The 15,277-nt window shown below is 32.8% G+C and overlaps 1 protein-coding gene across 3 annotated transcripts; it reads right to left on the bottom strand.

Moving 5' to 3' along the window:
* Positions 1 to 1,811: 1,811 nt before the first annotated feature.
* LOC109008856 (serine/threonine protein phosphatase 2A 55 kDa regulatory subunit B beta isoform-like) lies at positions 1,812 to 11,855 on the bottom strand. Of its 3 annotated transcripts, none has more exons than XM_018989098.2 (14): positions 11,483 to 11,855; positions 9,217 to 9,320; positions 8,860 to 8,958; positions 8,622 to 8,741; positions 6,216 to 6,422; positions 5,747 to 5,838; positions 5,234 to 5,352; positions 4,713 to 4,836; positions 4,434 to 4,557; positions 3,583 to 3,651; positions 3,388 to 3,479; positions 3,204 to 3,281; positions 2,918 to 2,985; positions 1,812 to 2,529 (listed from the first exon to the last, which is right to left on the bottom strand). In XM_018989098.2, the coding sequence occupies exons 1-14, from the start codon at positions 11,586 to 11,588 to the stop codon at positions 2,393 to 2,395; spliced, it is 1,539 nt and encodes a 512-aa protein (XP_018844643.1). In that variant the 5' UTR covers positions 11,589 to 11,855; the 3' UTR covers positions 1,812 to 2,392. The 3 variants fall into 3 exon arrangements, with proteins under 3 accessions (XP_018844643.1, XP_018844642.1, XP_035541733.1); XM_018989097.2 differs by having other exon boundaries at positions 1,863 to 2,529; positions 6,213 to 6,422; XM_035685840.1 differs by having other exon boundaries at positions 1,863 to 2,529; positions 6,219 to 6,422.
* Between the last annotated feature and the right edge of the window lie 3,422 nt (positions 11,856 to 15,277).

Below are 15,277 nucleotides of genomic sequence, written 5' to 3'. Positions count from 1 at the left end.
ATATGCAAAATCAATCTCTAAAAGATGTGATTTTGCATATGCATATAGAGAAACCAATGCTAGTGCTTTTATGTTACAAGACCCCGTGTCTCTGATGCCTTGGATATTGAAAATATTTTATTTCATTTTATCTCATTTCATCATTACAATTTTTTTAAATTCTCACATAAAATATAATAAACAATTTCACTTTTTTAAATCGTAAAATAATAATAATAATGTTAAAAAATAATATTTTAATAATATTTTATTCAATTTTTATTTAAAACCATCTCATTTCATCTCATTATCTAAATGGAGCCTAAAAATATAGAGTTAATGGATTAGACCCCCTCCTCCAATATATAAGAAAAATAAGAAAAATCGTTTGCATAACTCATTGTTGTCACTACTTTCCTCTTGATCTTTTATTTAAATTACCTTCTCACTCATATAAGCGTTTGGTTTATAATCAACAAAAACATAATATTGAACGTGTCCTAGCTTAGATTTTTATTATTTGTTTCTTATCTTGTCATGTCCAATCGCGCGCGTGTATATATATGAGTATATATATATATATACACACACACACATATATATATTGGATACATTTTAAATGTCTACATGACATTTTTTTAGTACTTTGACATGTTAATTGTTAACCAATTGAATTATCCTCATTTAAAATGTTATAGATCAATAAGTGTGACTAAAAATAATAAAATCTCCAACAATATTTATCAATTTTTTATACATGAACACGTATAATCTTTATATATATAAATATATATATATATATATAAGTAAAGAACACATAATCTCCAACAAAGAAAACATGAAAAATGGATTTTATTATGTTTTATTGAAGAAAAGTGCTACAGTTAGAAAGAATTTCTATAAAAGTAACTCACAAACTCGCACGACTTCATAAGATATATTAGATCTACTTTACAATAAAAGTAATATTATAATTTAATGTACCACATCAATCCATATCAGTCTTTAAATTTATTTTTTTAAGATTTATTTATTTATTTATTTTTGTAGTTAAAGCCGGTATTAGAAATTGTTGGAGATATTAATTAATTATTATTAAGTTTAGCGCAATTCCAAATTGATCACGCTGTCGAAACTTGAATACATAATTTCCTCACTCTTACGTACAATTTTTTTTTTTCAGTAAACAAATTTTATTGATAGAAAAAGACATAGACCCAATTTAGTACACACGCTAATGGTACAATTTTTCAAAACTGTGACGAAACTGATTGGCACAAGTAAAAGTAGTTCCTAAATTTTACGTTCATACAAATGTGATTATTTTTTATCGCTCTTATTTTCGTTCTCATTACATCAGAAGTCTTTAATGCATGGCAATGAGAACCAGCTGTGCATATTTCAAACCAGCAATTGGTGAGGCAGGCAAATGGATCATTCTAGGAATTTAATTCGGTCGATTCACAGCCGTGAATTGCACAAGAATCGTACAATCATTTTAAAAAATAATAAAATTTATTATTAAAAAATTAATTTTTTTTTTCTATAAATCCCGTATTTATTTATTTTATTTATTTATTTTAAAATAATTGAACGACGTTTACATCCTCACGAATACAAATATCATTTTTCCTTAATAGGAATAAACAAAAAGTTGTTATAAACAACTAATAAGAGTCATTAAGAGTTCAACCTCCAAGGCAAGAAGTTCATTATTTCAGTAGTTATCATATAAAAACGCGGCCTTATTTGAAGCACTTAAATAATGGCAAAAGGAGTGAGAATGGATGAGGACAGAACTGACCGCCACAATACGAAAGAAACCCCTGATCTCACCAAAGGAAAACCAGACCTGTAGCCAACCCTACTATTACATGGCAAGGATCACAACAAAGCAACAATTTCTGAAAGATGAGAAAGAATCGTTAGAATATCAGGCAGAAATAATCAGGATAACATCATTTTTAGAAGCCCTGTCATTTTAATTTCGATAATACAAGGTTGAAGCCCCCCCCGGTAGCGATAAGAATCGATACACCATAATAGTTCCATCTCCTAGCTTTTCGGGTTAGAACCGCATTGGTCTGAAAACTAGCAGCACCATTGCGCGAACACCCCCCCCTTCTTTCTTCCTTCAGTTGCAGAGAAGCAAATATCACATTTTCTTTTACCTATTAGCAAAACAGCAATGCCAAGTCAGCAAGGAGCAAAAGGTTAGTTACTTCCTTGAAAATTTCTACATTGCAGATTGGAATCCTAGGGTTGGAGAAAGGCAGAGAGTTATCGGTGTTAGATATTTCGAAAAAATGGTGCTGCTTCAACATCACTGTTTGGGGAGGAAGGCATAGCAACGTTTGTCAAAGCAACCAGAAGAGCTTTGTCAGTCAAAAATCCAAGTCTTCCAGTACCATCTTTATGCATAATACATGTAAAGGCTATTTGAAGCAGCACAGGCAAGTAAGTTCTCGGTTGGATGCCATGACAGGTGTAGCAACTTTGTGGCGAAATCAAAAGCACTTCCATTCACATCAACTCCAGAGGTATCAGCTCCTGTAAAATGATTAAAAAAAACAAGAAAATATGCAGAGGGACAAGTCAAACATCACAACAGGATTCTAAACAAGCATGACAAGGAAACTTCCCAACATATAAGTTTCCTGGGGTCCTTATTGGTCCTAAAAATGAACTACATCTTGTAGATGGTATATCAACTAAAATAGTCTGACCAATCATCATCATGTGAAGTTGAAACTTACATATTCGAGTCAAATAAGGAAAACTAGGCAGAGAATCAATTGATCAGTTGAGCCTAACGAAATACATAACGTGCAAGTAAAATGAATATGGTTGGGCAGACAATAGCATTCACCATACACCTGTATTAAGTTCAGGACCCTGGACTATAGCATATACGAGTTGCATGAGAGAAAAGACGCACCTCGCCTAAGAACTCGGGGAAGGGGACCCAGAGATTTAGAAGGCCTGGTTGGGGTTTGGACTTGTCTCCTGGAAGTGCATGAAATAAATAAAATCACTTCTAATAGGAACAAAAGGAAGAAGAGTTTTTTAGTGCTACTCAATCAGAAAGAGTGCTTGTCGAATTAGTCGACAGGTACCAACAGCTATCAATCTGAAAGAGTGCTTGTTGAATTAGTTGACAGGCAGATACAGCTAGTCTCGTTGTTAACACCTAAACTAGCATGATATACATTTTCAGAGAATACCTAATAGGATTTTTGCTAGCTTCCAATGTTGTTGCTTCTGTGCTGCCTTCAGAACAACCAAACACACGAAACATATTGCTGGAATCATAGGAAAAATTTGCATCGAATGTTAAGGTGCAGTGACATTGTTAAGTATTTTACTAATGGTAATAAAAATGATCGTGCAAATATAGATAAAGCATACCTGTAGGAACCTGTTGCCACGTGAAGTCCGTCCCCACTTAGACAGCACTCAAACTTGTCGAAGATAGAATCATTTTCATATAAATCACACAGCTGATCAAAGCAAAGAACTAAAAAAAATTAGACTCTTATAAATGCATCAAAACATTTTGACATCAGCAAGTAATAATACTGGCTTTGTAAAGAAATACGTCACCTTGGGTCTTAAATTTTCATGAACCTGAAAAGTTGCAACTGGGCCACTATCCATATTTATGTCCCACAGCTGTCAACCAAGAACCATGTGAGAGAACAAAATAGAAGGCTATAGAAGAAGTAATGAAATGAGGGACAAAAGTAGGAGATCAGAAAGGAATTGACAAATCTATTCAATCTGAATTCCATTAAGAAGTTAATCTTACTGCAGATTAAGGGATTACAATACTTCTTTTACAATCGTAATCAGAATAATTTATTTTTCTCTTGTTAAAAAAGAGACCTGATTTTGCTTGAATCATATTTCATTCACAAATTACTTGTTGCATATACACTACATAAAACCATAACCATGCTCAGTAATTATTTTTTAAGTAAACAATTTTATTGAATAATGATACGCATAGCTCGAGTACACAAGAAGATATACAAAGGTACACCCTATCTATGTTGAAGCAATAGAGACAAGAAAGTCATGAAAGTCGTGGCCATTAAAGTCAAGTCTACAGCTATGGCCCATGTAATAACCATGCTCAGTAATTCAAGGACATTTTAAGAGCACAGTTTAAGACCTTTTGCTACAATCCACGTTACATTTATTTTCAGTTACATCATGCATTGACCATCCCAAATGCTAGTCAATTCTTACCCCACCCTGAAATAAAAAAATAAATCAAATAATTCACAAGATGAAGTACCCTTAACAAAAAGCCATCAACTTCTTTTTACACATACCAGGTACGAAGAAACACCCAGTACTTAGTAATTTCATTTTTTGTACTAGGCTTTGCGATCCAATTTCAGGTCCAATTATTCATGGAAATAGGAACTGAAGCAAAAAGAAGTACAAACCTTAAGAGTCATGTAGTCTCGACTAAGTATATATCTTCCATCTTTAGCAAATTTAATATCTGAAATTGATGCAATTATCTCAGTGAAGAAAGACCGAGAAGCAGGAACCTCTTGTTCCTCAAACCTGCACCCATAGTGAATTGAATCCATGAAGTCACCCTTTTCACCTAAAGGAAATACCATTGGGACCAAATACTCCTATTTATATTTTTCATGCTTGTATTGGTAACATGAAATAAAAGATAAAGGCAGTAAGGAGGGGAAAAAATGGATCCTTACAGTTTGCTATGAGTATCACACAAAGCTGACTGCCGCATATCAATAAGACGGATTGAGCCCCTTGAGCTACTGTATGCTAACATATTACAGTGAGTAGGGTGAAACTCTGCTGATGTTATTACCTCTGCGGATTTAAATTCAAGCAAAATGGATACAAAATTTAGATATAGAAAGCTCTTTTGACCACATTAGCATAAACTATGTATGAAATTGACTATATAACTACATATTCAAAGTCCAACACAGCAGCTGAGAGAAGAAATTCAATGAGAAACAGATAAAATGTCTTCTCATCCACTCACCCTGGAAAGGAAGAAAATTTTAAGAAAGGCAGGGCACAACCATGCACAATAGAAAAAGTAAATACCAAGCAAAACAGAGACACCACAAAGAATGCTGATCTATCTATTCAGAATAGAATTTTCATTTTAGACTTCAAAATCTTTTAACAATAGTTTAACTAAATATGATAAATGTTCCAACAATCATGTAATTGCCACTCAGGATTCCATCCGTTCTACCAGTCAGATCCTCCATGTTTGCAGGCTTCACGTCAACGATATTGAAACTTTGATTGCTAATTTCTAAGTTCCAAAGGTTTATTCGCAGATCATCCGCTGAGATAAAAGTTTCACCATCACTACAAAATGAAAATAAAATATGAAGTAATCAGTGGATGCCATGAACATGATACCTAAGGAGATCATCCATTTCCAGTGATAATAACCAGGCATCACTACCAACATGCGTAGTGCATAGAAGAAGACTTCAAGTTAGGTCCAAATCCTTCTTTTAAATACAGTCTTATGACCACATTGCCCTCTTTACATGCAATGCTGGAAAAAAGTGAATCAACATGTATAACTCTCATCCTTTTTTATCAGGGACTCACAAAATAGGCATAAAGCATATTCAAGTAAAAATGCAATCACAAATGTCATCATGAATATGCAAGATAAAAGAGACATGCTATGAAGACAGAATTTATGAAGAAAAAGCTTAAAGAACGTATTCTACCAGTAAGTGAATTGCACCTGTTATTTGAAATAGAATTGATATGATAGTCATGTGCATGAGCATAGATTCTTCGGCATTTAGCCACAAGGCTTGTCTCATGGCTGTTCACCTGAATGTCACAACATTGCTAAGTGTTAAAGATGCGAAACACATACAACTGTTATAGGATTTCAGTTAATGCAAGTGCCAACGGTCAAAGCCAGACAACAATGACATAATTATTAGCTGGTAATCCAGAATATTTCTTAGCTCAAAAAAAATTGATGCCGGGGAATAAGCAAATGAGAGGTGATATTTGCAGTCATGGAGTGCACAAGCGCCGCGTAATCCTTTTGAAAAAAGTGAGTAAATACGGAACCCATATGAAAAAATTAATTAATTATTTAATAGTAGACCCCACTCTTTTTCAAAACGATTACGTAGCATTTGCGCATTCCACGATTGTATTTAGAACTACTCTAAGTAAATCAAGTTGAATACAACTACCACGGGCAGACATAAGGACGGGATGCCCCCAGATGGGAGAGAAGTTTCAATGCTTGTGTAACCAAAGGGACTATCATTACACCCTCCATTCTCCATGCATGGTTTAGAGCTTGTTGACATACTTGAACAAACAACTGGACCATTTCCCATAGCTCTTGATAGATCTACATAGAAGTCACATATTTTCTTGACCTTCTTCTCTTGGACCTGCCCAACATTGAATCAACAGCAGCAGGAAACACCACTGATCAGAAACTCCCATGGAACCAATGTCATCCAAAGTAGAAATTCTGATCTTATTAGAAGAAGTTAAGATCTAAAATTCATATATGAATTTGTATTTGTACTAATAATTCAGACTAAATTAATAAAAAATGTGCGCTTTGATTTATGAAAGGCCTGTATACCCAGGGTGCTTGTTAGTTTCAGTTGCGTTTCTCTGATTATGTTTGCAGCCACCAGAATCATTCAATCTCAGCTTCTCATATCTTACATGACCCTAAATCAAGTGCCTTTTTCCCTATCAAAATGAAACCACGTATTCCTATGCCTTCACCCACAAATTAATCAAAGAAACAAACCCTAAATACCAACTTTGACTGAAACCCACATACTTAACCCTTTCTTCTAAAATCACAAACTCTTGGACCCACAAATTCTCCTAATCCTAAGCTCACCACTAGTACAGTTAATCATTTCATTCCAATGGGAAAAAAGAGTAACAACTTAGGGAAAGCACTAGTCAAATATGCGCTATAGGTACATTTGAATCTTTCATAGTGTCGCTTATAAAAGCCCAAACCCATTACTACCTTTATAACTTATCCACTTTATGTGAGTTATTTCTTGGCCCAATGTGGGACTGGGGTGTTACAAAGAGTCAAAGTTGGATAGATACTTATGTATTAGAAAAGTCAAAATTGGAATATAGGAAAAAGTTGTGTTTGCTAATCATGTCATTTACCAAACTCTAAAATAATGCCCCAATAGAAGGCCCAAACCACATGACTTATACTTCAAAAGGACTAGTAAATGATACAATTGGAGCCACATTGGAACATTATAAAAAGCAAGAACTTCTTCTTCCCAAGTAATGTGGGATCTCATATAGCACATATCCTTATCCTTATCATATGGGGCATCACAATCCCCTCCCATTAAATTCCTAACGTCCTAGTCGGGCCAGCCCATCGTAGATCGCGGCACGGCTCAAGTCCCACATTCCTGGTTGGGATAGGCTTTGATATCATTTGTAACGCTCCAATGGAAGGCTCAAATCACACGGCCTATACTCCAAAAGGACTAGTTATTGATACAATTAGTGTCCATTGGAACATTATAAAGAGTAAGAACTTTTCATTCCCAAGCAATGTGGGATCCCCAAACACTACCTACCCTTATCTTATCATATGCATCATGTAGTATCACATCTAGCTACCCCTTAATTCCTTAATCATGTCATTCCAATCCCATTTTACAGTTCTTGTTTATTAATCGTGTCATTCTTGTACAATAGGAAAAGTCAAAGTTAGAATTGGATACATATATACTCATGTCTTGCTTTCCCACTTAGGAGTTTGTTTACTGATCAAAGATGGAGTCCTAATCCTTTTTTTTTTTTTATCAGTAAAAGATAGATATTATATATATAAATGAAATAGGCATAGCCCTTGTACACAGGAAGTATACATAAGAACTCCTAATTACATTCCAAGGACGATAAATCAAAGACAAGAAATCCTGAACATGGAGTCCTAATCCTATAAGGAAAGGTTAAGATCTAGAGTCTAGAGTCTATATATGTGTGCCTTTGTCCTCAAATAACTCAAAGTTTGTTAATAAAAACTGAACCTATTGATTTATGGAAGGATTGTATGCCTAGAGTGTTTTTTAGTCTTTTTTGCTTTCTCGAGCAATGTTCACAACCTGTGGGCAGATTCAATCTCAGCTTTTTCTGACTTCTTTGGTAACCCTAAACACAACCTTTCCTTTACCCTGTCAGAACCCTAAGACCGTACATATATTTCCTACCCTTTGCCAATCACTTACTTAAATATGCAAACCAGATGAATAATTTTACTGGTCCCCCCTATTCCAGAATCAGTAACCCTTCCTTCTACTATCCTCAAACAAAACAAACCTCCTTGACAAGCAAATCCTCCTAACCCAAGCCGCTACAATCAAACATCATAGATTGCCTAAATTAGCCGTCCCATGTCACATGATGGCATTTTAGTTTGTGGAGTACTTACAAAATACAGTATTGCATTTCCTGAATTTATGAGTATAACATCAAGAGCAATTCACATGTGTGCTTGGACAATGCCTATTTACTTGATTCAATAAAACATCAAGAGCAATTCATCTATAAATGAAATGTTAAATTCCAAAAGTCCCTTGCCCTACCTTCCAAAATTTTATTGTTTTATCATTGGAGGAGAGAAGAAATAGAGCACCATTAGCTGTCTGGCACCATCTAATCTTGTTGATTTTTTCCTCAATTTCCAAGCTCTTAAGATAGTCAAACTGTATTTAGGAAGATAAACAGGGGTTCAAAAAGGATTAAAATCCATATTCAAGCAATGAGGCCATAAATTAATGCAAATAAAAAATAATAATCACGAGAAAGCCATAGAAGCATTACCTCAGGTTCATGGCTCTGAAACTCAGTTTTATAGCGGAACTCAGGATGCCTACTGATTGAATAATCCATCATCTCTAGATCTTTTCTATGTCCACCATGCTACATATTATATGTGTACATCAAGGAGATAATAACAAGAAAAGCATAATGGGTAAAAAAATACTCTAAAACAAGAAAAAAATATAAAATATAAGCAAGCAATTGACAAACTTACATCCTTTTTTTATTTGATAAATAAAAATTTTATTAATAGAAGACTAGGCAAAGCCCGAGTACACATGATAAATACAAGAGAAACACCTAGTTAAGAGGAAGAAGAAATAGAAACAAGAAAGTCACAATAAATGGCAAACTTACATCCTTTGCATCAGTTCTCTCAAATAAAACCACCCGACCCCCACGATCTCCGGTAGCCAAGTGGTCCCCGGTTCTATCGAACTCAATAGCAGAAATGATATCCACTGAAAATAGAATATTCATCAACCAAACAGTTCAAATCAGTAGCATTCTCAAACACTATAGTCATTTGGAGAAATAAATTGAAGAATAATGTATCAAACCAAACCATCAAGTGAAAGTGCCTTATGACACATCATACATTATACAAAACCAAACTTCCATTCCAATTAATTCTATGTCCAATTGCTATTAAGAAGCAGACTGATATAATGGGAAAAAACCCTACCCTTCAACTTGTAGAGTTAATAACCACCATCACCAAACTTCAAAAAAACCTTTGGTGCATAATTAACAGGCCTAGGCCACCTAGCAAGATTAAGGATGCAATACCAGTTACCCAACCACTCAGCTGCTTCTAGTCTTTTACTCATACACAATGAAATACCTCAGGTTTGAAGATTAATCTAACCAAATCTGAACTCGGTCCTGTAAGGGACGTTGCAAAGATAGGTGATCTAGCTATCATTCCTGGGTGTAGTGTGGTAGCCTTACCAATGAAATACTTGGGACTATATTCAGGACATCTTGCAAAACCAAAACAATATGGGATGACATTCTGATGAAGATGAAACGTACACTGGATGGGTGGAAGTGACTCTACCTGTCAAAAGCGGGCCAGCTCAACTTGATCAAAAGCAGTCTATCTAATGATTCTAATCTACCCACTTATTACTTGTCTTTGCTCCCCCTCTCAGTGAGTATGGAAAACTGCATATAGAAGCGCCAGAGGGATTTCTTGTGGGGTGGTAATGGTATTGGGGATGCAGCCAAGATTCATCAAGTCAACTGGACCCAAGAATTGCACTCCAGCTCCCTCGGGAGGGTTGGGGGTTAAGAATTTGTTGGTTTTTAACTAAGCAATTGGGGAAATGGCTACGACGCTTAGCCATGGAAAGAATGGCGTTAAGGCATTCGGTGGTGGAAGTTAAGTATGCAGTACACGGGGCAATTGGTGTTCTCATGCAGATGGAGGGTCATATCAGGTTGGGGTGTGGAAATTCACAAGGAAAGGATAAGGGAAGTTTCTTATCACACTTTAAGGTTGGACACAATGCCAAAAATAGATGCCTTCCCTATATTCTTTAATCAACTATATTCTACTAGGTTTAGATTCTCTGTCCGCACTCTATTTAACGTCCTTACTTCTAAAAATAACCCCTTTATTTAAAAGGCCTTTGGAGGGCTAAGGCTCCTTCATGAGCTGCATTTTTTGCTTGGATGGCCTCTCTAGGCAAGATTCTCACCATTGATACCCAAGGAAAGAGACATTGTAGTGGTTGATTTGTGTTGCATGTGTAAGAGAAGAGGAGAATCTCTGTATCATCTTTTACTCCATTGTGAGATTGCTAGCGCGCTTGTGAGTGACTTCTTCTTCAAACATGTTGGTTTGTTTGGTTCATGCCCAAAAGACTAGAGGACTTATTTTATACTTGGAGAGGGCCAAGCGACAACCACAAAATGGTTCCTGCATGCTTTCATATGGTGTATTTGAACAAAAATGAATGGTAGAAGTTTTGAGGAATGCAAACGGGAGGAGTTCAAAGCTTTCTTTTCCAACGCTCATTTCCTTTGAATAGCTTCAATAGACCAACGAACTTTAACCCGTTTTTTTTTTTTAAGTAACTTGCGGACTTAACTTTCATGATATTCTTGTTTCTTTTTCTCCTTCTAGGTATATATTTCTTGTATTCTTCCTGTGTACTTTGATTACGCCTTTTAATGAAGTCTTATTACTAATCAACCTAAAAACAATTATCAATTACGAACGATCAATTTTGGACAACGAATTTTGCCATAAGCAGCCCAATTAGTAACAAATTAATACGTTTTTTAGTAATTTAAGTTCTAATTATCTCACCACAGTAAAACCATGATAACATAATAACTCTCACCCAACCTATATCATTTCCCACCACGCGTCGAAGGGCTAACCACAAAGTGGTTCGCATAAAATGAAAATAGCCTATTAAATTCTATCCAAAAACTAAAAGCCACTCTATCTATCAAACTCGCATATTACTTCAGCATTTGAATGTGCAAATCTAGCTCACCAAAAAGAAATATGGAAAAATAATCGGTAACTCAACAAAATAAGTGCACATCAAGAAAATATAATAATCAATGAAAATAAAATTGTTTCGTAAACGGAATTGGAAAATCGAACCTTCCTGAACTTCTTCCCCGGCCGTCCGTTCCCCGAAAACCTGCGAGAATTTCCACTCCAGCGGCTGCGGGGTCGCCGCAGCCGTTCCTTCGCCTCCGTCGAGCATCTCTCTCTCTCTCTCTCTCTCGCAAAATCCCGGACCAAATTGCTAAAAAAAAGGGTAAGAAAATACGTAACTAAAATCCCCAAAAGCAGTCGATCTGAGACTCGGTTTATTTTCTATAGAAATATATTTGATTCAGGAAATGCAGTCTCGTCCTTCACTATCATCCTCTCCCACCATTAAGTGTACGGACTCGAACGACGACGAAGTTCCTCGCTGAAGTTCAATGTCCGTGTCTCCTTGCGTCGGATGAAAAAATTCGATGAGATTTCTCTCTCCTCTCTCCCAACTATTATTTTTATTTTTATTTTTATTTTTATTTTTTGGATGAGAATAAAAATAAAGAGAAAATAGAAATGGAAGACAACGACGGAGCAACGTAAACGTCGTCGCTTTTGGAGGGCTTTTGGCTGATTGCTTACCTTAACACTTTCTTTTTTTCCTTTTTTTTTTTTTAGCACTCATACCTCTTAAATATTATAAGAGGTATGAGTGCTAAAAAAATAAAAATACTATAACGTGTGTTTAATTATTTGGTTTCTTAAATATTTAGCACTCATACCTCTTAAATATTATAACGTGTGTTTAATTATTTTTTTCAAAATATTATTATTCATCTAATTTTTAGTCATTATCAATAATATTTATTAATCTGATTATTTAAAATGTATTGAATAAATAAATAAAATAAATAATAATATATATACAATCATTTTTAAAATTATTTATATAATTACATTTTAAAATGAATGCATTACTTTGCAGCTAAAAAAATGAATATATTTATATAAAATAAAATATTTTTTATAAAATATCTCTCATTTAAAATATAAATTTATAAAATGTTGTAAAAAAATATTATATATATATATTATTTCCCAAATTTTATAATTAGGAAATAAGTAGAGAGGCTGACAGTTGGAAATTTGGAATGGAATATGATGTCAAGCCTACGAAAACGACATGTTTTGACCCCTACCTTATCTCTCTCACCTTAGATTACAATGCATATCTAGAGAGAGAAATGTGTTTTCTTGCGAATTACTCTTTGACACGTGTAAGCGCTTCTTACCCGTCAAATGGTAGAAACAAAAAGAACTCACGAAGTCAAACATGAATGTATTTGTGTTAGAGCATCTTCATTGATTTGGCTAAATAAAGAGATTGGCTAAAATTTATATAATTGATGTCAAAAGCATCCCATGTTGAATTGAGCAAATCTAAAATAATTTAGATTTTTACTATAGTTATTGGCCAAATATGGAGAATTACTATTGATTCATCAAATATTAAAATATTAATTTCTCACTCTAAACAAACATTAAAATATTAGTTTCTCACTCCAAATAAAAATACTATTTGGTTTATAATTAAAAATTTTAGATAGAATTTTAAATGAGTTTAAATCAAATATTTTTTTATTAACATTAAATGACTTTTGAAAATATGATTTTTTTAATATTAATTTAATTAGAATATAATTATTATTAACATTTAATTGGTAGAGATATAAAATGTGATAAAAAAAATTATTAAATTAATAATATTTTATTATTATATAGAGAGTGAATGGATAATCCAATGTGAGGGTTGAATTTAAATGGAATAGGCAAATGTAAAAAATGATGATATTGGCTAAATTTTGAAGATGAATTTGGCCAAGCCAATGAGAATGCTCTTAGATGATAACATTTTTATCTATATGAAAATGATTTATACATAATATTTTTTACAATATTTTATATAATTATATTTTAAATAAAAAGTATTTTTATAAAATATCTTATAAAAATTACATAATTTTATAAAAATATCTTTATTTTATAATATTATTATATAATATATTATGTGTATATCATTATTCTTATTTTTAAACTTTCATATCATTCGATTGTAATAGCAATAGATGGTTATATATAAATTATGACTATTTTATGTATGTTTTGTACCATATTCCAAACTCGACTTTATTATTTGTTAAGAGTAGCGTATTTTTTTGGATAGTATTTGTATATAGTGATCAATTAAGATTCTTTTTAATTACTTGAACTAAACTCGATTGTCCAACACATCCAACCACTATTTTTTTTAATTTTTTTCTTCTAGGCATTTCACTTTGAAATAAAATAATAATAATAAATTATATGGAGACTTATACTAGATATTAAATAAAAAGAATATTAAATAAAATACAGAGTAATAAATCTAAATGAATAAAAAAAGCATGGGTTCCACAATTTCTATGGTTGCTTTTTAATATGACGAGGTCCTCTCTATATGCTAGAGCTCATTCTTTTATTTAATCAATGTTATCCTTCATTTGTATCGCTCACTTCACATTCTTTGACTCTACTTATGTATTATCCAATAACCAGTCTTTCCCTAAGAGAAGATAAATAAATAGTATTAAATATTCACGTGGGGTACGCATTATCTAAAAATCTTTGCAAACAACATTAATCCTATTTTACATGATTTGTTTATCTCTCTCCAAAACAACATTAAAGATGAGCTATGTTGGACAACATGCAACATGACCAAGTTTACTCTAAATGTACATGGCCATTTAGTATGGTTTGAATTCAGATATGAGTTGAGATGGTTTGTAAATAGTAGAATAAATGTTGAATTATTTATTATATTTTGTGTGAGAATCTGAGTAAGTTGTTTTGAGTTTTAAAAAAAATAAATTATTTATTATATTTTATTATAAAAATTTTAAAAAATTATAATAATAAAATAAGATAAATTAAAATAAATTTTAAATTCAAACAACACCGAAATGAAAGATCAAAACCAAACACATCTCTCTCCATTAATGACAGACCTCTTTCTTAGCTCACAACATACTGACATAGTCTTGCTCAAAAATGAGGAGAACGGTCTCTGGCTTGGTCGGCCTTGAAAGTTGAAATATTGCTAAGCCCACAACTGTTGACGCATACAGTAATTTGTGATATAAAAAGGAAAAATATTACTCTTATCATTCATTTCTATCGCTCTATTCTATCGCTATAATTTTTTATTTTTTTTATTTTTTATTTTACTTAATGATTAAATAAGTATTTTTTAATAATATTATAATTTTTTTATTTTTTTTAAATATTTAAAAATGTTAAAAAATATAAATAAAAAAAAAATTGTTGCCTAGTGGTAGCTCCCAGCAAGAGCTGGGAGCGGTGGACGTAACAGCTCTCTTACAATGCAGATATAGAGAGAGATGTGTTTTTTTGCGAATTACTCTTTGACACGTGTAAGTGCTTTTTACACTTCAAACATGGTGGAAACAAAGAGAAGTCACGAAGTCAAACATGAGGGTGAGTTTCACCTCAATTCATTTCAACTCATCATTACATTTTTTTTAAATCTCAATACAAAATATAATAAATAATTTAATTTTTTTAAATTCTAAAATAATAATATTAAAAAATAATATTATAATAATAATAATATTTGTGTTAGATGATAACCTTTTTTTTTTTTGTAATGTTAATACAGTGGAGTATGTAAGTATTGAATAATTTAAAAAAATATATTATTTATTATTAAAAAATTAATTTTTTTAATATGAATCATATTTTTACTTATTTTTTTAAAAAAATTACGTAATACTTATATGTTATTATAAATATCATTTCTCATACTTTCCTCTCATCCTAGTAATAGAAGAGTTCGATGGTTATAATGGAAAA

This window comes from Juglans regia, chromosome 15 (assembly GCF_001411555.2).
Source record: "Juglans regia cultivar Chandler chromosome 15, Walnut 2.0, whole genome shotgun sequence".
Classification (NCBI taxonomy): Eukaryota; Viridiplantae; Streptophyta; class Magnoliopsida; order Fagales; family Juglandaceae; genus Juglans; species Juglans regia.
This window is presented reverse-complemented; position numbering and strand designations above follow the sequence as displayed.